The 24,651-nt window shown below is 34.9% G+C and overlaps 1 protein-coding gene across 4 annotated transcripts in view; it reads right to left on the bottom strand.

Annotated features, from left to right (window-relative positions):
- Positions 1-24,651, bottom strand: part of CALCR (calcitonin receptor) — a 150,457-nt gene that overhangs the window by 56,387 nt on the left and 69,419 nt on the right. For 2 of the 4 annotated variants that reach the window (XM_025379944.1, XM_025379945.1), the window contains one exon: positions 5,412-5,488. In XM_025379944.1, coding sequence (XP_025235729.1) covers positions 5,412-5,488 — 77 coding nt within the window. Of the gene's footprint in view, positions 1-5,411; positions 5,489-11,720; positions 11,732-24,651 lie in introns of those variants that run through there. The other 2 variants (XM_025379946.1, XM_025379947.1) reach the window with 2 other exon arrangements.

Below are 24,651 nucleotides of genomic sequence, written 5' to 3'. Positions count from 1 at the left end.
GGAAACAGTAATAGTCAAATAGTCCAGATATTTAGCCTAGATATTTGGGGGAAAATATAGTTCCCAAGAAAGGGGAGATGCTGGGAAAGAAAAACATTTTTAGGGGGGCTTCTTCCCCTTGGTAAGTAAGTCCTATTTTGGGTTAGATTTGGAGATGGTAGCAAGCCATCCCAGTGGAAATAGCTTGCAAAGAGAAGATGGTGAATACTTAACATTATTATAACATTACTGTGATAACTTCAAATGGACATCAATTGTGAATAAAGTTGACACTACTCTTTAAACATTTTGTTTATTTCTAATTTTAATGTCTCTTGAATTTATGTCACAAGAGAAAGTAATGAACCCACAAAAATGATTAAAACTGTGCAAATCCTTTACCAATGCAGCTGAACACAATTCCTTTTGATATATGGCACTTTCCCCACTGGCCTTCAGATCAGTCAGCAAATATTGATCAAACTTGATGAGCCCAACATTGTGCCAGATACTGAGGATACAGTGTTGAATAAAATAAGTGTGGATCATGCTCTCATAGAGCTTACTGTCTGGCAAGATGGACCAACACTATAAAATGCATTTCTGATACCTGAAGTTTTGAACAATAAAGAATCATCAGTCATAAAATTCTTAGATATTCCTAATGGAATTGGAACATGATTTGCAAAATTTTCAAAAAAAAGGTAATTTGAAGGGATTCTATGTTGAGGTTTCTTTTTTTAGTCTATTACTGAACATTTGTATGAATATATATGTTTTAAAAATTAAATTACATATCAGGTAACCATCAAAGCAAGGATGAATCATGATGCCTTCACAATAGAGATATTAATTATTGGTTCAGCTTATACATGTATTTTAGATTCTTCTTTTGTGGCTCTGAAATCTTCAGTTAATATGAGAATGATCATTTTATATATTATTAATTTCTGGACCATTTTCTCACCATCTTCAAATTGAATTCAAAGATGGAATATTATGTCATATATAAATCTTATCTGTCACTTGTATTAGATATGCTAAACACTAAGAACTATTTTGTTTAAAGCTGGCTTTCTTCCCAAAAGTAACATTCTGAATTCTCTTTTTAAATGGCTGACAACCAAGTAAGAGATTTTCCTGCTTTAGTTGGAAATTCATGGAAACCATAGGCAAATAGTATGTCCGAGGATATCAAGTAGAAAACCCTACACTTGTATTTTCAATTACATTTTTATTTGCTTTAATGCAGTTTTAACATCAGTAACAGTGGAAATATGACAATCTGTATATGAGTAGTTATAATTCATGCTGATGAAGGTAGCTTCCATCTTATCATTCTTGCAATATTGAAACAAACTCCAGTGAATTTGTTTGAAGCTGGTTCAGTAGAGATTGTTTCAACACTGAAGGAATGAAAAATTAGAACCTCTGTTGTCAGATGAGCAGTAGTAATCCGCATCAGTTCCTGGTCTGGTTCATATTTGAGCGCTGAAGATGGAATTTTCCCAGCAGTAGATGAATGTCTCAGTGGTCTTCTTCCTAAAATAACATACTCATTGGCATATTCTGTTTATGTATACAGTCATCCCTTGGTATACTCAGGGGATTGGTTGCAGGACCTCCTGTGGATACCAAAATCTGAGGATGCTTAGGTCCTTCATATAAAATGGTGTAGTATTTGCATATAACCTATGTACATCCTCCTGTATTATTTAAATCATCTCTAGATTATTTATAACTGGTACAATATAAATGTGATGTAAATAGTTGTTATACTGTATTGTTTAGGAAACAATAAAAAGAAAAATAGTCTGTATGTTTTCAATACAATTTTTTCCTGAATATTTTCTATCTGAGATTGGTTCAATCTATGGATGTACAACCCATGGATACAGAGGGCTGACTGGATAGATAGATAGATAGATAGATAGATAGATAGATAGATAGATAGATACATAGATACATAGATAGATATAAACATATAAATATATGTATATGTATGATTATATATATATAAAATATATATACATATAAAATTCCAATCATGGAATTACTACTGCTTAAAAATAACACATATACAAATTTCATGAAGTTTATTAAATGTTAAACTTTTGCTGATAATTTTATACAAATAAGAATTGCTGGGAAGGTGGTATTATTTTCAGCAATACAGAGACAAAATAAAACCAGTAATGATTCGATGAAACTACCAAGCAATGTAAGAGTCTTAAAATATCCTACTTATTATAAGTGTTAAGTCTGTACTACTTATTTCAGGGGGTTAAATAAATATATGATTATATGATCACATCCAGATAGAAATGAAATATTAAGGGCATATTGTTTTTCTGAAAAAAAAAATCAGTTTTCAAAGTTTTGCATATAAACCATCTTACATTATTTTTCAACAAACAAACAAACAAACAAACCTCTTGTTGTCCTATGTAACAGTTTAGCTGCCGTATATGTGATGTCACTCCTAAAGGTTCAAGTAAATGGCGCCACAGATACGACCACCAAGCTGCCACCAACAGCAGTAGTCAGCAGCCCAAGCATCATTGTTTTTTTCAGTCAACAAATACTTTGAGTGCCTCTCACATGTCAGGCACTCTTCTAGGTTCTGCAAATTCAGCAGTGAACAAAACTGGCAAGCCACCTGCTCTCATGGAGCTTACATTCTAGATTTTATCCACACTAATCATGGAGTCCACAAGAAAGCTATCTGATTTGAAGTGGTCATATGCTTATGCAATTCCTACTGTGATGTAGGACAGTCAGGTTGCTTTTGGGTTACAGTTTCTAGTAGTAGAGAGACAGTTACAGAGCTGTTCCTCATGGAACCTTGAGAAATGGTCCATCTCTGCAATAGTTCAAGCCCACTGAGTGTGTGGACCCAAGCTGCTGTGCTGAAGGGAGGGCTTCCTGTTGATTGCCACAGGCAAAACTGCTCTAAAAAGAATATAAACCTAGAATCTACAAACTGATGTAACCAATGGGATTTTCATGTCACCATCCTTAATGTTGATAATGTATATAATTATTTTTGCTTCTCAGTTACTTATACGTTTCAAAATAAGAAAGGACAAAGCACACTATTGTAAAAAGTGTTAGTCCTGGTTTTCTGGGGTAGGATCAGACGCCTGGCTGGTGTACTGTGTAATTCTACTTACATTATATAAACAACAAAACTGCATATATCATAAATTCAAAGCAAATAGGTGAACACAGCTAAGTAAACACATAACAATAACACCTGCTCTGAAGAACCTAATTTTTTATGTCTTCATTATTGCCATTGGCATTGTGGTCATCCGCATCATCACTAGCATCTTTTTCTGAGAGTTCACTGTATACTAACCACTGTTCTAAGCTTACTGTATACCTCACAGGAGGGAGAGGAATTGAGTGGGTGGTTATGGCTAATGGAAAGAGGTTAGTTGAAGGTGGTGACCCAAACTGATACTTTAAAAACTATATGGAAATCAAATCGATAGAGTTTGATAGTTAGTGTATTTTCACAACAATCTATTGTCTAAAAAGTAATATTTTGGATTAGTTAGGAACATTGTCATTAAATTTTTTTTCTCTGGGAAGTGTCCATGTGCACATAATAAATGTTTTGAAGAAAATGGACATATCAAATTTTGTTTTATGGACAAATCCTCCAAATCAAATATATAATCCAAATACAGAGAGAGAAGCAAATTTCTCTCTGTCACAGCAAAGAGAGCACAAACCCATTTAAATGCCCTGTTCAGTTATGCTTGCTGGTCAAGAGGTGCCCACAAGCCATAAAATGTTTCTGTCCATGGCTCATGCAAAGATGTGCATTTTTTTCAATATTTAAATTATAGACTACATTAGCTAAAAGTTTTGAATAAAAATGACCTGCTTTACTTTTTTAACACACTACAAATTTTCTAAAGTCTTTGTAATAAAAAAGGCAATTAGATAATCTTCAAACAATTTTGTTAGTGTTTAGTTCTTTAGCTTTTCTTCTGTCATGTTCAATATAATTATTTGATTTATGAAACATGATTATTCAAAAGTATTCACATATACTAGATCACTTAGGATTTCATTTGAGCTATGAAAAATAACAGTATCAATAATATAGAGCAATATTTTTATATCCATAGAAGACCACATAAGGCCTGGGTATTTACAGACAAATTAAAATATTCTATTAGTTTCCACAGTAGTGTTGTTTAGTGTTTTTATTATATTTCCAATGACATAAAGAAACCTGCATTTCCAAATGCTAATTACTTTTAGAAAACTTTACTGTAATTTATCTAAAGAAATATTTAATAGGATAAAATGATAAGACAACCTGACAATAAAATAAGTTATACTCATTGTCCAAATAGGTGCAAAAGGGTTGCATTAATAGTCATTCCCCTAAACCATTTATTTGATGTACAGTATTACAAAATAAAAATTGCCTTACAAACTAAATTAACATTTATGAAATAGTAGTAATATTTTTTCTTGAATAATATAAAGACAAAGAGTTTAGACAGACTTGTAGGCCTATACTACACAGTAATAAACAATGGAAATCCTGGAACCCTATGCAAGCTTTTTATGGGTCAGTACGACAGTATGAGATATTGAGTGATCTTTGCAGCCAGCTGTAATTCATTAGCAAATGTTACTCTGATGTGATAGAAAGGATAAGAAGCAAGGCAGCCCCACATTGATTTATGTAAAATTTACTCATCTCCCTTTCATGTGCTATTGACGCTGATGTGATGGTGGGTTAACAATGTTGACACAAATAATAGGCATAGATAGTATTTTCTAAGATGATTGTATTTCCGATTACTTGCTAAATCTTTTAGGAATAAAACAAAATATAATTACATAAACATAATTTAAAAGGTTGGAGAAAGAATTATAGAATAATAGTGGTATATAAAGACTTGAAGATTCTGTAGTCAGTTTTTGATGAAAAATACACTTGAAATCAAATGCCAGACTGAAAGAGTTCAGATGTTTTAAAAGGATTGAACAGCCCAGATGTTTTAAAAGGATTGAACAGCCCAGAAACTATCATTCAAATCATAGTTTTGAACTATGATTCAAAACATAGTTTTTTCAACATGAAAACATTTTACCTGAGAATATTATTTACCATCTACGTTAATTTCTAAGATAATATGGAGATGTCTCAAATTAATGCTAAAGTTTTGTAAACAAAGCTCAAATTTCTGGGTAGACTATAAACACTAATTTAAATTAGAGACCGTTCAGAGGAGAGATTTGTTAACAAAATATTAAGCAAAATAATGGCTTTGAGGAACTTAGTTTTGGCTTCTGGAGACGAATGCCTACCCTTGAAAATACTAATTCAATCACATTCAGAACATTCCTCCTTATTCAACATTCTTCATTAGCATGGCTTTGAATAATTTTGTTTTACTTACATTTAGAAGCAGAAACAGTGCGAAGCACCGGCATGTAAATGCGAACCTCATTTTTGGTTTTTGAAGATCTCTTTGTCCTAGAAAAATATAGAAGCAACAAAGACTAAAATTAATATATCTCTAATATTGGCTATGGCATTTCATTTTCATTTTTTTCTACATAACTTAAAGAGGATCGACATCCCAAAACACCCTAAAAAACACATGTAGGAAAGAACAGTATGCTTGTGATGCAAATGCAGTGAAGATTCCATTGCTTTTCCTGTCAACCAGATTGTTATACTTGAGACCCTCCTATTAAGAAATTCTGGAACTGCCTTTGCATATTAGGACAGAAATAAAGACATTCCAAGAGAGCAAGAGCAAATCATGTCAGCTTCAATTAACAAGTGTCATCAATACAGCTGCTGAAAATTGCAATGAAGACGTCTACCAAGAAGTCACCTCACTGGACATAAACAAATAAAATCTATAATTTGCGAAAGATTAATCATCATGCCCTCTAGGTAGTCTAAGGCCAACTCTAAAAGTAGCCTTATTTAAAGCTTTGAGTAATTTTCTTTCCTATAAATGTTTCTTTAAGCTTCAAGTTGCTAGTAAGAACAAATTTCTTCCATAGGAATGACTGAATATTTCATTTAACAGCTCACCATTCATACTCAAGAGCATAATCACCCAAACAGTCTGCTTAGTCACAAATATCAAACAGTTTTTCATGGCTCTGCAGATAATTTTATGCGAGAAAAGATAACAAAGGGTTAAACATTTGAAATATACATATATTTCTTTTCATCAGTGGGATTTGTGTGAAATCTACATTCCAACTAGGGTTGCATCTTAACTGATAATTTCCTCTTGTACTACATCCATTATATTACCTATAGAATTTACCTATCCTTTATCCAGGAGAACTTCCTCAACCTAGCAAGACTGGCCAACATGCAAATTCAGGAAATGCAGAGAACACCACTAAGATATTTCATGAGAAGATCAACTCCAAGACACATAATCATCAGATTCTCCAAGGTTGAAATGAATGAAAAAATATTAAGGGCAGCCAGAGAGAAAGGCAAAGTAACCTACAAAGCAAAGCCCATCAGACTAACAGCAGACCTCTCAACAGAAACTCTGCAAGCCAGAGGAGATTGGGGGCCAATTTCAACATTCTTAAATAAAAGAATTTTCAACTCAGAATTTAACATTCGGCCAAACTAAGCTTCATAAGCAAAGGAGATATAAAATCGTTTCCAGGCAAGCAAATGCTGAGAGATTTTATTACCACTAGGCTTGCCTTGCAAAAGCTCCTGAAAGAAGCACTAAATATGGAAAGGAAAAACCAGTACCAGCCACTGCAAAAACACACCAAAATATAAAGACCAACGGCACTATGAAGAAACTGCATCAACTGTTGTGCAAAATAACCAGATAGCATCATGATGATGGATCAAATTCACATGTAAGAATGCTAACCTTAAATGTAAATGGGCTAAATGCCCCCAATCAAAAGACACAGACTGGCAAATTGGGTAAAAAATCAAGACCCATTGATGTGCTATATTCAGGAGATCCATTTCATGTGCAAAGACACACATAGGTTCAAAATAAAGGGATGGAGGAAAATTTACCCAGCAAATGGAAAACAAAACAAAACAAAACAAACAAACAAAAAAAAGCACGGGTTACAATCCTAGTCTCTGACAAAACAGACTTTAAACCAACAAGATAAAAAAAAAAAGAGAGACAAAGAAGGAAGGGCCTTACATAACGGTAAAGGGAATAATTCAACAAGAGCTAACTCCTCTAAATATATATACACCCAATACAGGAACACCCAGATTCATAAAACAAGTTATCAGAGACCTACAAAGACACTTAGACTCCCACACAATAATAGTGGGAGACTTTAATACTCTACTATCAATATTAGAGAGATCAATGAGACAGAAAATTAGCAAGGATATTCAAGGCTTTAATTCACCTCTGTATCAAGTGGACCTAATAGACATCTACAGAATTCTCCAACCCAAATCAACAGAATATACATTCTTCTCAGTGCCACACGGAACTAGTTCTAAAATCAACCACATAATTGGAAGTAAAATACTCCTCAGCAAATGCAAAAGAACTAAAATCATAACAAAGAGTCTCTCAGACCACAATGCAAACAAATTAGACCTCAGGATTAAGAAACACATTCAAAACCACACAATTACATGGAAATTGAACAACCTGCTTCCAAGTGACTCCTGGGTAAATAAAGGAATGCAGGCAGAAATCAAGAAGTTATTGGAAACCGATGAGAATAAAGAGACAATGTACTAGAATCTCTGTGACACAGCTAAAGCAGTGTTAAGAGGGAAATTTATAGTACTAAATGCACACATCACAAAGTTGCAAAGATCTCAAATCGACACCCTAACATCACAATTAAAAGAGCTAGAGAGGCAAAAGCAAACTAATCCAAAAGCTAGCAGAAAACAAGAAATAACGAAGAGCAGAGCAGAATTGATGGACATATAAACTCAAACAACCCTCCAAAAAATCAATGAAACCAGGAGCTGGTTTTTTGGAAAAATTAATAAAATAGAAAGACCACTAGCTAGACTAATAAAGAAGGAAAGAGAGAAGATTCAAATAGACACAATAAAATATGAAAAAGGGGGTATCACCACTGATGCCACAAAAATACAAACTACCATCAGAGAATACTGTAAACACCTCTACACAAATAAACTAGAAAATCTAGAAGAAATGGAAAAATTCCTGGTACCCTCCCAAGACTAAACTAGGAAGAAGCTGAAGCCCTGAATAGACCAGTAGCAAGTTCTGAAATTGAGGCAGTAATTAATGGCCTATGAACCAAAAAATGCCCAGGACCAAATGGATCCACAGCTGAATTCTACAAGAGATACAAAGAAGAGTTGGTACCATTTCTTCTGAAACTATTCCAAAGAATTGAAAACGAGGGACTCCTTTCTAGCTATTTTATGAAGCCAGCATCATCCTGATACCAAATCCGGGCAGAGACACAACAAAAGAAGAAGACTTCAGACCAATATCCCTGAAGAACATTGATGTGAAAATCCTCAATAAAATATTGGCAAACTGAACCCAGCAGGACATCAAAAAACATATCTACCATGATCAAGTTGGCTTCATCCTGAGATGCAAGTCTGGTTCAACATATGCAAATCAATAAATGTAATCCATCACATAAACAGAACCAAAGACAAAAACCACATGATTATCTCAATAGATGCAGAAAAGGCCTTTGATAAAAGTCAACATACCTTCATGTTAAAAACTCTCAATAGACTAGGTATTGATGGAACATATCTCAAAATAAGAGCTATTTATGACAAACCCACAGCCAATATCATATTGAATGGGGAAAACTGAAAGCATTCCCTTTGAAAACCAACGTAGACAAGAATACCCTCTCTCACTGCTCCTGTTCAACATGGTATTGGAAGTTCCGGCCAGGGCAATAATCAGGCAAGATAAATAAATGAAGGGTATTCAAATAGGAATAGAGGAAGTCAAATTGTCTGTGTTTGCAGACATTTTATATTTAGAATACCCCATCATCTCAGCCCCAAAACTCCTTAAGCTGATAAGTAACTTCAGCAAAGTCTCAGGATACATAATCAATGTGTGAAAATTGCAAGCATTCCTTTAATCCAACAATAGACAAGCAGAGAGCCAATTCACAATCATTACAAAGAGAATAAAACACCCAGGAATACAGCTAATGAGGGATACGAAGGACCACTTCAAGGAGAACTACAAATCACTGCTCAAGGAAATAAGAGATTACACAAACAAGTGGAAAAATATTCCATCCTCATGGATAGGAAGAATCAATATCATGAAAATGGCCATACTGCTCAAAGTAATTTATAGATTCTATGCTATTCCCATCAAACTACCACTGACATTTTTCATAGAATTAGAAAAAACTACTTTAAATTTCATATGGAATCAAAAAAGAACCCATATAGCCAAGATAATCCTAAGCAAAAAGAACAAAGCTGGAGGCATCACACTACCTGACTTCAAACTATACTACAAGGCTACAGTAACCAAAACAGCATGGCACTAGTACCAAAACAGACATATACACCAATGGAATGGAACAGAACAGAGACCTCAAAAATAACACCACACATCTACAACTATCTGATCTTCAGCAAACTTGACAAAAACAAGCAATGGGGAAAGGATTTCCTATTCAATAAATAGTGTTGGGAAAAGTAGTAGCCATATGCAGAAAACTAAAAATGGACCTCTTCCTTACACCTTATACAAAAATTAACTCAAGATAGATTAAATTCTTAAATAAAAACCCCAAACCATAAAAACTCTAGAAGAAAACCTAGGTAATACCATTCAGGACATAGGCACTGGCAAAGACTTCATGACAAAAATGCCAAAAGCAATTGCAACAAAAGCCAAAATAGACAAATGGGAGCTAATTAAACTAAAGAACTGCCACACAGCAAAAGAAACTATCATCAGAGTGAACCAGCAATCTACAGAATGGGAGAAAATTTTTGCAATCTACCTGACAAAGGTCTAATATCCAAAATTTACAAGGAATTTAAACAAATTTACAAGAAGAAAACAAACCACCCCATCAAAAAGTGGGCAAAGGATCTGGACACTTCTCAAAAGAAGACATTTACACAGTCAACAAAGATATGAAAAAAAGCTCAACATCACTGATCCTTATGGAAATGTAAATCAAAACTACAATGAGATACCATGCATGTCACACCAGTCAGAATGGTGATTATTAAAAAGTCAAGAAACCATAGATGCTAGAGGCTGTGGAGAAATAGGAATGCTTTTGCACTGTTGGTGGGAATGTAAATTAGCTCAACCATTGTAGAAGATAGTATGGCGATTCCTCAAGGATCTAGAAATACCATTTGACCCAGCAATCCCATTACTGGGTATATATCCAAAGGAATACAAATCATTCAACTATAAAGACACATGCACATGTATGTTTACTGCAGCACTATTTACAATAACAATGTCATGGAACCAACCAAAATGCCCATCAAAGACAAACTGTATAAAGAAAATGTGGTACATATACACCATGGAATACTATGCAGCCATAAAAAGGAATGAGCTCATATCCCTGCAAAGGATGAAGCTGAAAGTCATCATCCTCAGCAAACTAACACAGGAACAGAAAACCAACCACCACATATTCTCGTTCATAAGTGGGAGTTGAACAATGAGAACACATGAACACAGAGAGGGGAACAACACACAGCAAGCCCTGTTGGTGGGTGGGGTGTGAAGGGAGGAAACTTAGAGGACAGGTCAATAGGTGTAAAAATTTTATTTTTTAAAAAGAAAAAAATTAAAATAAATAAAATATATACTCACATATTTAAAAAAAATCAAAGAAAAGTTAAAAAAAGTATTTACAGATTTTACCAGATATAAATTACTGTCTACAATGTATGCCTATTATACTTATCACCAAAAGAGTAAATTCTATTCAATTTACATATGGTATAACAGGAAATTGAGAATATAAATTATAATTTTCAAATGTCATTTTATATGTTGATCATTATTCATTGTTTCTGATTTATTTCAAGTTCACTCAGTAAATTAGAAGCATATACACACATGCATTAAGTGCTGAGGCACTACATGAAATTTAAATATGAGCTGGATGAGATATGGTTCCAGTATAAGAAGCTGAGCATCTGAGTGGGGAAGGGCATACATGATATAAGATGTTGCAAAATAACTCAAATGCAGACTGGGTAAAATGTTCAACGAAATTGCAAAAATGTAGAGCCTTATAAGAGGGTTACATAATTTTTGATTGGGAGATCAGGGAGGGTATTATATTTTGAGATAAAATTTGAAAACTTGAATAGGGTCTTGAAAAGCAAAGACCTCCTAGTCAGAGAAAGCAAATAAAAACAACATATGGATCTAGGAAAACTTAGGATAACTAAAGAATAATGAATATAATAGTTTAAGTTAGCTGGAGCATAAAGCCTCTTAGGGAGTGGAAATACAGCTGAAAAGGTAGGTTTTGAGTGCTTAGGAAATGTATTACCCAAACTACCCATTTGACATTCTGTGTATTTCTATGTATTTTCATCTTAACAACCTTACCTAATGCTAAACCCTTTCAGATAAGAATTATTTTTTAGATAGCTATGCATCTATGGCACATCACAAAATTGTTTATTTTTGTTTAGGTTTATTATTATTGATGTTTATTATTACTGATAATGATGGTGGCTTGTGATCTAATGAGTTAAAAAAAACATGGAATTCTGATTTTTTACAACTGTATCCTCACCACACCACCACATTGGCAAATCTAAATTTATTATTTTCTCTGTCCATTTTCTTGCATTTCTCATATCAGTGTCTTGCACAATTATCCATGAATTGTATGAATAAGAAAGTAGCGATCCTTCTCAATTCTACTCACTTCTTCATTCCAAGCTTCTAGTCTCTAGGACTCTCTGATTCCATCTGCATTTTGGGATCTTTTCAAACATGTCCATCCTATCTACTGCTTTAGTGCAGGTCACCATCTTTCTCTTCAGTTCCCTGGCAACAGCCTCTAGCCCAGTTTCCCTGCTTCAAGTCGTAATCGCTCCAACTGGTATTCCATATTAAAATGAGTGCAATTTTACTCTTCTTTAGCAATTCCCTACAAACTTTAAGTAAGTGCAAAGAACCATTGGCCAGGAGTACAATACAGGACCCCCTTATAGTAACAAGTACCAGTGTGATCATGAAGAGAAATAGAGAAAAATTAAAATTGTCTCTTAGATTTGTGGCTTGGTAAAAGGACAGATAAGAAATTCAGGAGAGGAAAATAAAAGGCCAGATAAGAAATTCAGGAGAGGAAAGTAGGTGGAGGAGGCAAACTTTTGATTTGTGTCTTTCTTGTTGATTGGGAATATTACTACTTCCATATATTGGGTGAGACTTATTTCCTGGTGTGAAAAGTAGAGCTTTTGAGATGTATACATACTTGTGAAACTGACACAGTTTTCCTTGTCTATATCCTGCATTTTACAAAGTACAAAGAAGTCATAGACACACATTAAATTCCTAAAGGCATGATTGTCCTGTAATTTAGCCTCTGAGAGAAGAAGGATACTTAGAACACCATGGGTGGTGCCAGAATGAAAAACCAAATCTTCTCTTGACATGATCCTCCTCATTAATTCCAAATGTGAGAGCTAATATGGTGAGAAGCCAGCTTCTTTATGAAGGTGAATATGGGTGATTAGATGGCTAATTGATAGTACATGGTACTATCCATGTCATGTATTTGATATTTGGTAATGTAGAAGTTGCTGTTTGACTCAACAGTGTTATTAAAATGAGGATCACTGGAGGCAATGGGAGACTTACCACTTTAAGGTGAATGAGCTGCACCGTCATCTTGTTCTAGGAAAGGGGACCCCCATGGTCTTAAAGCCCCACATGCGACATTTGCAAATGTATCACAAGCAGCTTATAAGAACAAAAATAGCATGAAAACAGATCTGAGAGTGAATATTCAGAAACAACAGAGGAGATTTAGATAAGAAACAATGTCTTTTGTTTTGCCTATTAATTGAAGAGGTCTTAATTTTAAAGACTTGCATTATTTGGAACTATAACAAATGCCTCATGCACAAATTATAGTAGATCTCTGCTCACCAAGCCTGCCTCTAGTTGGAAAAGTTGCACTGCAGTTGTCCTGGGTTAAACAATGCCTTGTAGATATGGTTTTTTGAAAAAAGCACATTATGGTGATTCCTGAGGAGGGGAGAAAAAAACATATACAGGTAGAGTTGTGAAGAAAGGAGGTGCTTTATCAGTTTCAGAGAGAAAAGCAGGCAAAGAAGAGTAGAATCAGGCTGAAGAATGAGATAATTTCCCTTTCCTGAGATTATTAGAAGGAAGAAAAGAATGGGAGAGAGAGTTAATGAGAGTGACAACCGTGGGGAATCCAGGATGAACTGACAGAGGCTGATGGCTTAGTTGAAGAGATGATTAAAAGACAGAATGAAAGGATGGATAGACTGGAGGGTGGAATCTAGAGATTGATTTAGTGTGGGATTTAAAACAGGCAAGATTCACGGTGATATTGGTTGTGTTCACAGTTCATTGACCTTCAGGAGAATAGCCCTGACCTGAGCCTTAGAGAGTGAAACTGGACCCAGCTAGAAAGGACAATATTACCAAACAGCAGTTAGTTGGTATGAAATGCACCTTGAGAACTTTCAAATTGGAATGGAAACAGGTGATACAGAAGACCTGCAACCAGAAAATCATGTGGTACACCAGGAAGATCACTCAAAGAAAATCAGAACAAAGTTTAACTTTGACATAAGATTATTTATTTACTTGCTTCTTGATGAATTACCATCTCCATAGCAAGGATTTTGTTCACTCTTGCAACCCAAGAACCTAGAGAAGAGCCTGGAACATAGTAAATGCTCAGTAAATGTTGGCTGCTTGGTTTAAGGGATAATTTAGGGACAGAACCTAAGGAATGTGAATCTGATAATTTAGTAAGACAGGAAGCATTGTCCTTTACTTAAAGTGCCCTAATCGTGGAGCCAAAAAAATTCTAATTTCTGCTTCTCCCTTATTATTATTATTATTATTATTGAACAAAGAACTTCACTTTTATGCCAATTTCTTATCTGTAGAATGACTACTTAGCCATGCCCTCCTTGAATAGGAGAAGTATACAAGACCTGTCTCAGTAATCTGGCTCCTTAGAGTAATGATTTCCAACATGTCTTTTAACCACTTTTTTCAAACAAAAACCCTGACAGGAGCCCCATCCTGGTAGAGTCAATGTGAAGCCTAAACCAGGTCAATGTGGAGCCTAAACATCTCATTGTCATGGCTGATTTAGAACGTGCAAATGAAAAAGCTATTGTCAGAGGTTCAGTTACTGGTGGGACAACCGAATCCACACTGGTTTGTATCCATAAATGGACACTTGCCACTAATCTTCTCTCCAGAAAATTGCATCCTAGGGTGGCAAAAGTGGGTGGATCAGTGGGAATCATTTCTTCTGTGAATAAATAAAATCAAAATCAGTAAATCAATGATAATATGATTGAACAGAATGTCTTCATGTAAGGGGAACAAATTTACTTGAAAAGTAAAGTTAAATTATCTTTATTTTTTGTGGGAAGAGTACAAAATGTCAATGTCTGAAAATAATGTGTGTATTCTCATAGATTGACATTTCCAAAAGCATGTTCCATAGAAGAGCAGCAATCCCATGAGAAGCAGCACAAAATAAAGTTTCCAAGGCCAAATAAGTTTAGGAAATTAAGTCTTTCCTATTCTTCTCTCAGAGATTTACTGCAGACATTAGCACTTTAAAGACTAATTTTTCTGTACAAAAAAGATCCCTTTGATGTTAACTCTTCATTTCCCAAACCTGATTGACCATGAAACACTTTTATGGTGTGATAACAATTAATAACCCATCTATAGAGTATACTTTGGAAAATGCTCTTTTAGCTCAATGGCAATTTCTAAACCACTCTAGTTGATTAAGCCTGCAAATCATGAGAACAAGCTGCCCTTTTACTTATAATTTTCTCTCTTTCCCATTCATGAAGCAAAAGAGGAATTCCTGAGGTCTTCAACATTCTCTAGCCTTGGTACAAAGCCCAGTACTATAACAGGCATCTCATAGGCGATTACTCCCTTGGAGCAGTATTTGTCAAGAACCTTTCCACCAGTATCTTGACTACGAGAACAAGGAGTAGGATGAGGAATGTCGGCAAAGAGTAGTGAAAAGGAACATGGCTTGTCTCAAAACAGCTATGAGCTGTTGAAACCCAAGGCCTAGAATCTTTTTCAAATATAAAATTTGGCATTTCTTTCTAGATAATTCTATTTAATATGTTTCTGTAGCTGCAGTCTAAGTGAATAAGCAAATGAACTTTGTGAAACCACAGGATAGGCTGGTTTGTTGTCATAGCAAAGCCTTCTGTTGGACGACTCCTCGATTATATAACCTATTTGAAAATCATTCTTCATTATTACAGGAACTAACTTGCCAAGGCATAATATGGCCATAAACCCAATTTATGTTGCCACATTAAGCAAAACAGAGTGCCTTCCTACTCCTCCTCATGAGTTTAAAATGTCTATCTAAATTCAAGCTCCAAGTCTAGCTGGTAGAAAGACTTGGCACTTTCTGCATTGGAGAACTGTTTTGGGTAAACAGCATGACACACAATGTCAGAGAAATAATTCAGATGATGGGGGAAATAGAATAAAAATGATGTCATATTGAAAGAAATAAGACTTTTTCTTTTACTCATGTCAATGACCTGACTCAGCTATGTATTTTTACATCAGTCATGCTAATTTAGCTCTTATTGAGCACACTGAGCTCTTATAAACTTAACCACTTTGTATCTTGCATTTTGTGTATACATCATCTAATTGGCATTTAATAGTTACTGTGTTTTCAGTACCAGGCTATATTATTACATACATGTTCTTTGATTTAGTTCTTAAGACAAAATGTTGTAGATTCTCCTTTTACACTTAGCTTATAGATGAGCAACTCAAAGCTCAAGGAGATTAGCAGATTAGGTTAGTTTCCAGTCATGAAGTTATTGAGTGGACAAATCAGGTGTTCTGACTCCTAGTCCTGTGCCCTCAGAGTGGTCTCTCCAACCACCAAGCTATTTCTGTCTTAACAATATCCCTGACTTCAACCAGCCCAGGGCTTTCCATATTATACTTGTTTAATACATGTTTTTTGAGGGTATAAATGAAAAGAAGATCTAATAGCCATGCCCTTCATATCTTTTCAAAGTTTCCATGGAGAACCCAGTCTCAAATTACTCTTGATCTCTGTTATATCTGTTTATCGACTCATATGTTATTTTCACTGTTATTTTTAAGCACATAGATGATGTTTTTATTATCACTGCCTAGAAGTTCAAAGACAAAAAGCCCACAGTCCAGAAATCCCTGGTAGGAATAATCCAGCATGGATATATATTTCTAGCTATTAAGGGGAAATGGCTAGAAAGCACATTTCTACTCCAAGATGCTAACCTAATCCTGGTGGAAATGGTATAAACTACTTGACAAATTTTGAAAAGTTACTGGTCACATTTTTGTCGGCATTTCTACTCTAAGACCCATCTCCTTAAGTAACTTTAATTATACTTGCTAGTGGGAAACACAACAATGATACAAGATGTAAAATGAAGCAATGATGTATACTGGTTTGGTGGAAGTTTTCAAAAATAATTAGTTTACTTTGAATTTGAGTACCACATCCTGTGTAACAGAGTAGTTAATACAAGACTCTACACAAAGCCTTGCACATAGTAAGTGCTCAATAAGTATTTATTGAATGAACAGATACATGACATCTAAGTAGTTGGTCAGGCAACATTAATAAACAAGGAGATCTTAGAGAAATGGTTCAGAATTATGTGCAGTTCAGAATTGTGCCGTTACTCGAATGGCTATTATTAATGGATCATTAGATACGATTTGTCTAATTAAAACTAATTTAAGAAAAGGGCATTATAACCTCATGTATACTTGCTAGTATTGGAACTCAATAACAGCCATGATAAAGGCAAGATAGAAACTGTTTGGTTCAAATAAATTTAACTAAAAATACATCATGTACTTATTAGATGTGTTTCAATGCTTTCTTAAGGTAAAGCTGAACTTCAATATGTGAGAGATTGGGAGAAAAATAATCTAATCTAAAGGATCAGCATGAAGATACTGGAATCACTAAGCATACTGAAGAAACTCTGAGTGGCCTTATTCCAAAATTTGTGTTCTTAGTCACTACATATAGACTGTCATATATGAGAGAATAAAGTAAACTCAGTTTTGGACAAATGGAAATTGAATTATCAGAAGGGTCTTCTATTTGGAGAAACTGATTGTAATTAGTATGTTCATGGTTTCTTTGTAACTTTTCAACTTCTGTTAAGATCAACTATGGCAAATATTAGAAGAAAAGTCAATATGGCATAATGGAAAAAAAATAGTGGGTAAAGGAATAAGAGATACATATTGTAATCCCAGAACAACTTCAAACTCACCACATGACTCTTAAGCATGTTACTATATCTTTCTGGGCATGCATCTCACTACTTATAACACTGAATTATAATTAAAGGTCTTCTTCACTCCAGGATAGGCTCTAATGCAACCATAATTAAAATACAAAACATGTATTTGGAAGACAGAGACAACGTAGCAATGTGTAGATAAATATTGACTCTACTTGACACTGTAATAGAAAATACACTAAAACAGCATTTTCACATTGGTTTTACAAAATATGATCTCTGCAAATACTCATTAATAACAAAAAGAGGAATGAGTAGTCCACTGGAACAAAGTTTGTGAAAGGTGTGAAATGTGAAATACCATGTGCTGTTCTCTGGAAATTCGCAAGTATGTTAGGATATTAAAAGTTCTGCAAAATCCTGCAACCATGGATCCTCTAAATAAATTCGTTTAAATTAGCTGTTATTTCTAATTACATTTACCAACATTAATGTGCAATGAACGTTCAAAGAATGGATGACCAAGTCTGGGTAATAATTGACTTCCATTGATTTCCTGAATGAAAAGTATTTTCCTGAATAAAAATCTTGATTAGCAGAAAAAGTTGCAGTAAAAGGTAAATGTTGCAGACTTATCAGCATTTCTTTATTATATTGGAAAAGAAATTGCAGGACTTTGCCACGACTTGTTTGGTTAATTGAAACTCTGGTAAATATATGGTTGGTTAAATACGTTGGTGCTTGGTTTTGAAAGTCCACTTTCACAAATACTGATGGATTACGCTTCTATTATATCTTACACAGGAGGCTTCCTGAATGGAACTAAATTGGTTGGCACAAGTTATAAACTCTTTTAAGCCAAGTTTAAAAATATTTACGTAGAAGTCAATGCCACACACATATGAAACCATTCTATAAATATGAACAGGAATTTAAAATGGTGGGATTAAGATATAGTCCTTATACAAAATATCATTTTGTCCTTATATACACACAGTTGAAAAAATCCTCTTTCAGAAGAAAGTACACCTGATTTTATTAAATGATGAAATTGGAAGGGATCTTAGAATTAAAATATCCCAAACTTCTCACACTATAGATGAGCAAAAGAAAACCTAGTGAATCATTTATTTTAAATCTGTTTGAAAGTTAGTGGAAGAGCTCTAATTAAAACTCTGTCACGGGGTCCAACCTAGTTCATGTTCTAAATTACTACTCTGTCTCGCATCAAAGATTTTTCCTAGTTGTCTTCAATATTCTGCAGTGAAGTTCTAAAGCTTGGTCTAGTTGGGGTGGAAATAGCCATAACAATAGTTCATCCACTTGCCCTGTTTTTTTCTCTTAATCACCTTTAGAAATTCTGTTTGGTTCTGATATCAAGACTGTTTTAAGAAAGAATGTGCTTAGACTTGAATAAAATGAGGTTAAATAAAAGGATATCTGGGGTGTTACTCAACGTATTTAACAATTGTTGCCTCTGCAACATCCACCAATTAGAACAATTGCTGGCTGTTAGCCACAGGCCCTATTGTACCAATACTCACTAGCTACAAACCAGTCTGGGGTTCTTAATTTTCTGCTTCTTCCCCATAACCTTGCTATGCATTGTACATACATTTATCTTTGTATGTTTGTGCTTGTAGAAGTGGAGGTGGGGTAGAATGAAGCAGAGCACTTATTGTGTTTATAGATTCACTCATCAAATATTTACTGAATCCAGATGCAGTACTTGCCCTTACGGAGTCTTTCTGTATTGCAGAGAAAGCTTGAATGGGAGCTACCCTCATGCACCCCCTTAACGCACATACCTCCCAATCCTCTCACCACTTATGGGATTTCATACAAAGATATTTCATCTAGAACCTTATAAGAGACAAGCTTGCTCCTGCATTTCCAATTTCAGTGCATATATTTACTAATAAAGAAAAGCATCATCAAATGTAATTTAATCATTACAAACTTTCCTTTTCTTCCTATTAAATTATTTAAGAATCCATTTCCCTGAAATTTGAATGCCCTTGGAAATTATCCTTTCTCCACGGCTGTGTAAGTAGTTCAAAGGTTCTATAAAATTAGCTAGATTCCCTTGAAAAACAGAGCAATTAAGTGAGATTAATGATATAAGCGATGGCCAACCAAGTTGGATCTCTAAATGTCAGCAACGATATACAAATAGTTTTCATCATAGCAGTTGTTTCACACCATGACCCTAAGATCTTATAGTCAGTGATCTGATCTGACTGCCTTTATCTAAAATGATGATGTTAAAGTCAACTTCAATGTGGCAATTTAATTTTTCAGGTGAACTGAACATCTGGCTTTATTCAAGAAAGCGTAGTCCTTGTGAGAAACTTGCATATGACTCACCTTGACAGTTCACTTTTAAAAAATTGACACATTATAATTTTACAAATTTATGAGGTACAATGATCAAATCACTAGTTCACTTTTTAAAAATTAAGTATATAAAAATTACAGCATATAAAACAAGGTTTAATCAACTCCACAAACTTAATGAGGAACACCAAAGAATTAATCTTAACTAATGTGATTTTGTTTGGGGATGCAGACAGGATAATAACTGAGAAGTTCAGTTATTTCAGAATGTGTCTAGAGGTGTCTACTTGACTTAGATCCATAGGTAATCCTATTCATATTTTGCTGATAGCTGACTCATATTTCTATGACATCTTGTATCTCCTCACCTCTCTCTGGTGGTGGTACACATTCAGTAATAGGAGTTAAAGGAAGCAGTGTAGAACTAAACCAGAACTTATGCAAAGTCAGTGAGCTGAACTGGAATAACTGAGTTGACTAAATTAATCTGAACAGGATCTGTGGCTTTCCCTAAAGGAACCCTGACTAGCATAGCTTCTCCAAGTGCCAGTTGACTCTAAATGAAGTTCGCTGCTTCTCTGCTGTTGCTAATGTGCAGGTTCTGGGTCCTGAACTAACTGCTGCCGGATGGGTGACAGGCAACAGGGCTCCTCCCTTGGTCTCTGTTCTCAGAGAAAGTTCTGATATTCTTTGGAGAGATATAGATGAAACCTAATGTTTATCAAGAAACTCTATCTGTTATCCTTGTTGGCTGATACACAAGAATATATGGTAGTCTTTGGTCAAATTAAAACATTAAAATGGACTCCTTTTTTGAGGAGGGGTTGGGAGTAGGGGATAACTAGTGGGAAAGGAAGGAAGGAACTAAAATGACCTGAATGCATATAGGAGCTAGACAATTTACACACATTACATTAGCCTTATATGAAATGCAAATTGGAATTTAAATCTCCACTTTATATATAAGGAAATAGAGGTTCACAGAAGTTAAGTAACTTGATTAAGATCTCGCAGTCAATAAGCGTCAGAAACAGAACTTGAAAATAGTTCTTACTTCAAAAATCTATTTTCTTTCCATATTTCACACTGATTCTAGAAACATAGGTATTTAAATAAACATGCACATTGAAAACAATGAAGTTTGAAAATAAGTCGTCCATGATTTTCCTCTTTAATTGATCTACCCTTAAAGATTACATAACTATCTTCTAGCTAAGGTTTGCTGCATTAACATTGTAAGTTTGTAAGCTGTAAACAACTCTACATGCCAAAATTCTTAAAACATCCAGACTCTTTGACTAAGGTTTTTTTCCTCTTGATATTATAAATTAGTCTAGATTTGATTGTAGAAATGTCCATCATAACTTTGTCTACTGTGGTGGAATATGAAAATAATCTAAATGTCCAAAATAATGAATTTGTTAATCTTTGGCACACTTATACTAATGGAATACTCTGCAGCCATTAAAAATTGTGTACTAGAATATTTAATTATCTAGATAGATGTTTTTGGTATGTTATTACTTTAAAAAGGGACTACAAACTGAATGTATGATGTAATCTTATTTTTATAATTATATTTTATATGTGAACAGAAAAAGGCTTGAAGAATATAATATTATGCAGCAGCCACTATGAGTATACATGCATTATCTCCTTTAATCTTTTCAATAGTCTTCGCATGTAGATACTCTTATTGTTACTGTAATTTTGCAGCCATGAAACTGAGTCTTAGAGAGACTAGGTAAAATACTAGATTTGCTATGTAACAAATAACCTCCAAATCTCAGTTTTTTAAAAGAACTGATTTTTTCTTTTCCTCAAATTACATGGTAACTGTGGGGCAGCTGAAGCACCCTCTGTGGAACTGCTCCACATGATTTTCTCTCTGTGAGCAGGGCTGATGGAGCAGCACTCACCTGGAATATGCTGTTCTCAGGGCAGAAGATGGTCCTGCCAGGGGAGCGGCACTTTGCTCAGATGAGGCAAGACACAACTACTCACACCCTATTGCCCTAAGCAAGTTACAACATTAAGGCCAAAGTTCACATATCATGAATATATATGCTTTTTCTGAGGAAGGAGAAAGCAAATAATTAGAAACATACACACACGCACACACACACGCAACACAGAGGAAAACCGCACAAGTTTCCATGGCAAGGTGACAAAGATGGTACTGGAACCTCTCCAGATGGTGGGATTGAAAGTGATTTATTTGATTTGATTTGACTTTGCTTGTCTGCATTTTCTAATTTTTGCAATATACAGGAATTGCTTTTGAAAAAAATGAACAGAGGAAATGAGCTATCTTGTTCTTGTTCTGTGTTTTATGCACTGTTGCTGATAGGAATGTTCCCAGTGGTGTAGCTTTGGAGTACAGAGTAAGAAAATAGTAGGGGGAGGCGGGAAGTTATACTTGTCTCACCTTAATTGCTTGGGTCTGCTTTAAATCTGTCTTTAGATAACTGGAAATATACTTTTTAAAAACGTTTGACAATAATCCCCAATAAGGAACAATCCTCAAACTAAAAGAAAGCTCTTAAACCAATGGGAACGCCATTTCAATGAGAACTATTCTCTATAATGAAGGTTTCATTCATGATACGAACAGCAAGTTGCAATAAAAAAATGAATTAGCACTAATTAGCAATACACTGAAGACAGAATGTCTGATGGGCTTTCTAATTACATCTCTTAAGAGTGCCCTGATGGTGATTAGGTGTTAAAAAATGTATTTCACAAATGTAATTACAAAACTATAAAGGAAATTAATCTCAGTGGCCAATGAAGAATAGTCATAATACACCCATAAAAACAGCTTCCAACAATATACAAACAAAGGCAGAAAGCATTCAACGATATTATAGAAAATTGCCCACATTTCCCATTTTAATTCTTATTGTTGTTTGACTTATTTGGAAATTCCCCCCGAACAGGAATAACAACAACAACAACAACAAATTCTATCTTACATTTCACACTTGCCTTCCCTAAAAACACTATCATTGTAATATTGTTTAAGTGTAGCTAAAAATAGTTATTTCTGTGCTGGAAATAAGGAAACCTCTGACTGCAAAGTAATAGACCATGAGATAGTTTCAATATCTAACTTCAGCAATATTTGGTGCTGAATGCATTCCAGTAGAAATTCTTTAACCATGTATCATTTCCTCTGCGCAACAGCGTCTTTTTCTTTCTCCCACCGTATGTAAAACCTGTGATCTGCCATCTTGGGCAGATACTCAAATAGTACTTGTAAATATGTCCACCATGATCCATAAGTTTTTAAGACCTAAGAGAGATAAGTGTTCAAAACGTTCAATATCCTCAACTGCTATTCCTTTTCTTTCCTTTTCCGCCCTAGGCAAAACTGTATTGTTTTTTAATTTAGTACAACAAAGAATTTAAGTTTCCTGAAATGAAATAACTTCATGTCATAAGAATGAGGTAAAATCTGTCCAGTTAATCTTTTCTGGTATTCTCTTAGGAAGACTGAGTTAGTGTTATCTACTCACTCTGGTAATAATTGTGACTGACAATTCCAAGTTCCTTCTAAAGCAAAGGCATCCATACAAGACTTATGTAAGAATCTTACGGGTGCAGCAATATTTCCATGAGGTATCTCACCTACTCTCTGAAGATGCTGCTGCAAAAAGAGCTTTTATAGTATAAGCAGTGGGGCCCCTACGGAAATTTATATCTGCCACTCCTGATATAGTCCCACCACCCACACTAATAAAAAGAAGTGTCAAGGAAGGTACCAGTTCTTAGTAATTTCAAGAACACCTGAAAAAGGCCTGCAATTCAAGCATATTTTCAATGATGTCTAGATAAGACTAGATATAGCTAAATGAAAAAACAAAAACAAAAACCTACAAAAACTCAGTCACCACAATGTTCTTTGCAGAACTCCCCCCCAAAAATAGTTTGAGTTTCCTTTTCAAAGAATCAGTTGGCACATCTAGTTGCATCTGTTTTTGTCAAAGCAGGAAGAGTTTGATACACTGGTTGTGAAAATAGTTGTACTTTAATTTGGGACATTTAGGAGGCTATGAATTAGGGTGATAGATTCAGGAAAGTGTAGACATGAAAGATGTTTGAGTCAGACAATCAGACATTAGAGATTATCTAATATGAAACCCTCATCTGAAAATGAAGAAACCAAGGCTCAGGGAGGAGAAAGAACTTGTCCAAATTTACAAAGTGTGTACACAGCAATGGGAATCAGGTATGTGTTGGATGGTCTTCTGTGAACATTTCACTATGTCCTTCTCCTCCGTCTTCTCCCTTGTCTCCTTCCTTCAGGGAACTTTGCCAAATTTCTTATCTTCACTATAATCCATTATAAAGACTAAATCAAGAGAGAAGTAGATAAGCCATGTCTATAAAATAGGATAAAAAGAGAACCTCTCCCGTGCAAAATAGGAGGCAAAATAATGCGCACACACTTCTTTTTACCATCCCATTCTAGTTAGAAGTTTGTACAGGTTAAAAGGCCACCTGGGACTAAGTATGTTCAAAATGGCGGATCCACCTTCCCTTCTCTTTGCCAGCCCCATGTACAGAAAGGGTCAGGTAACAAGGAGCCAGCTAGGCAAAGGCCCTATTTGCATAATAAGATTAGGGGCCCCACACATTATGTAAACATCACACCTGGTCCAACCCATCTTTTGGCCCTATGTAAATCAGACATTGCCTTCTCAAGTCTGTCTCAAAAATCCGGCGCACTCCGCCTCAAGCCAAATGTCCTACTCAGGTGTCCCTGTCTCTCAGAACACAGAAAGTTGTTCCTTCTCTTTCTTTTGCCTATTAAACTA

The sequence above is a fragment of the Theropithecus gelada genome, chromosome 3 (genome assembly GCF_003255815.1).
Source record: "Theropithecus gelada isolate Dixy chromosome 3, Tgel_1.0, whole genome shotgun sequence".
Classification (NCBI taxonomy): domain Eukaryota; kingdom Metazoa; phylum Chordata; class Mammalia; order Primates; family Cercopithecidae; genus Theropithecus; species Theropithecus gelada.
The sequence above is the reverse complement of the archived record's forward strand: the minus strand, read 5'-3'. Positions and strand labels throughout refer to the sequence as shown.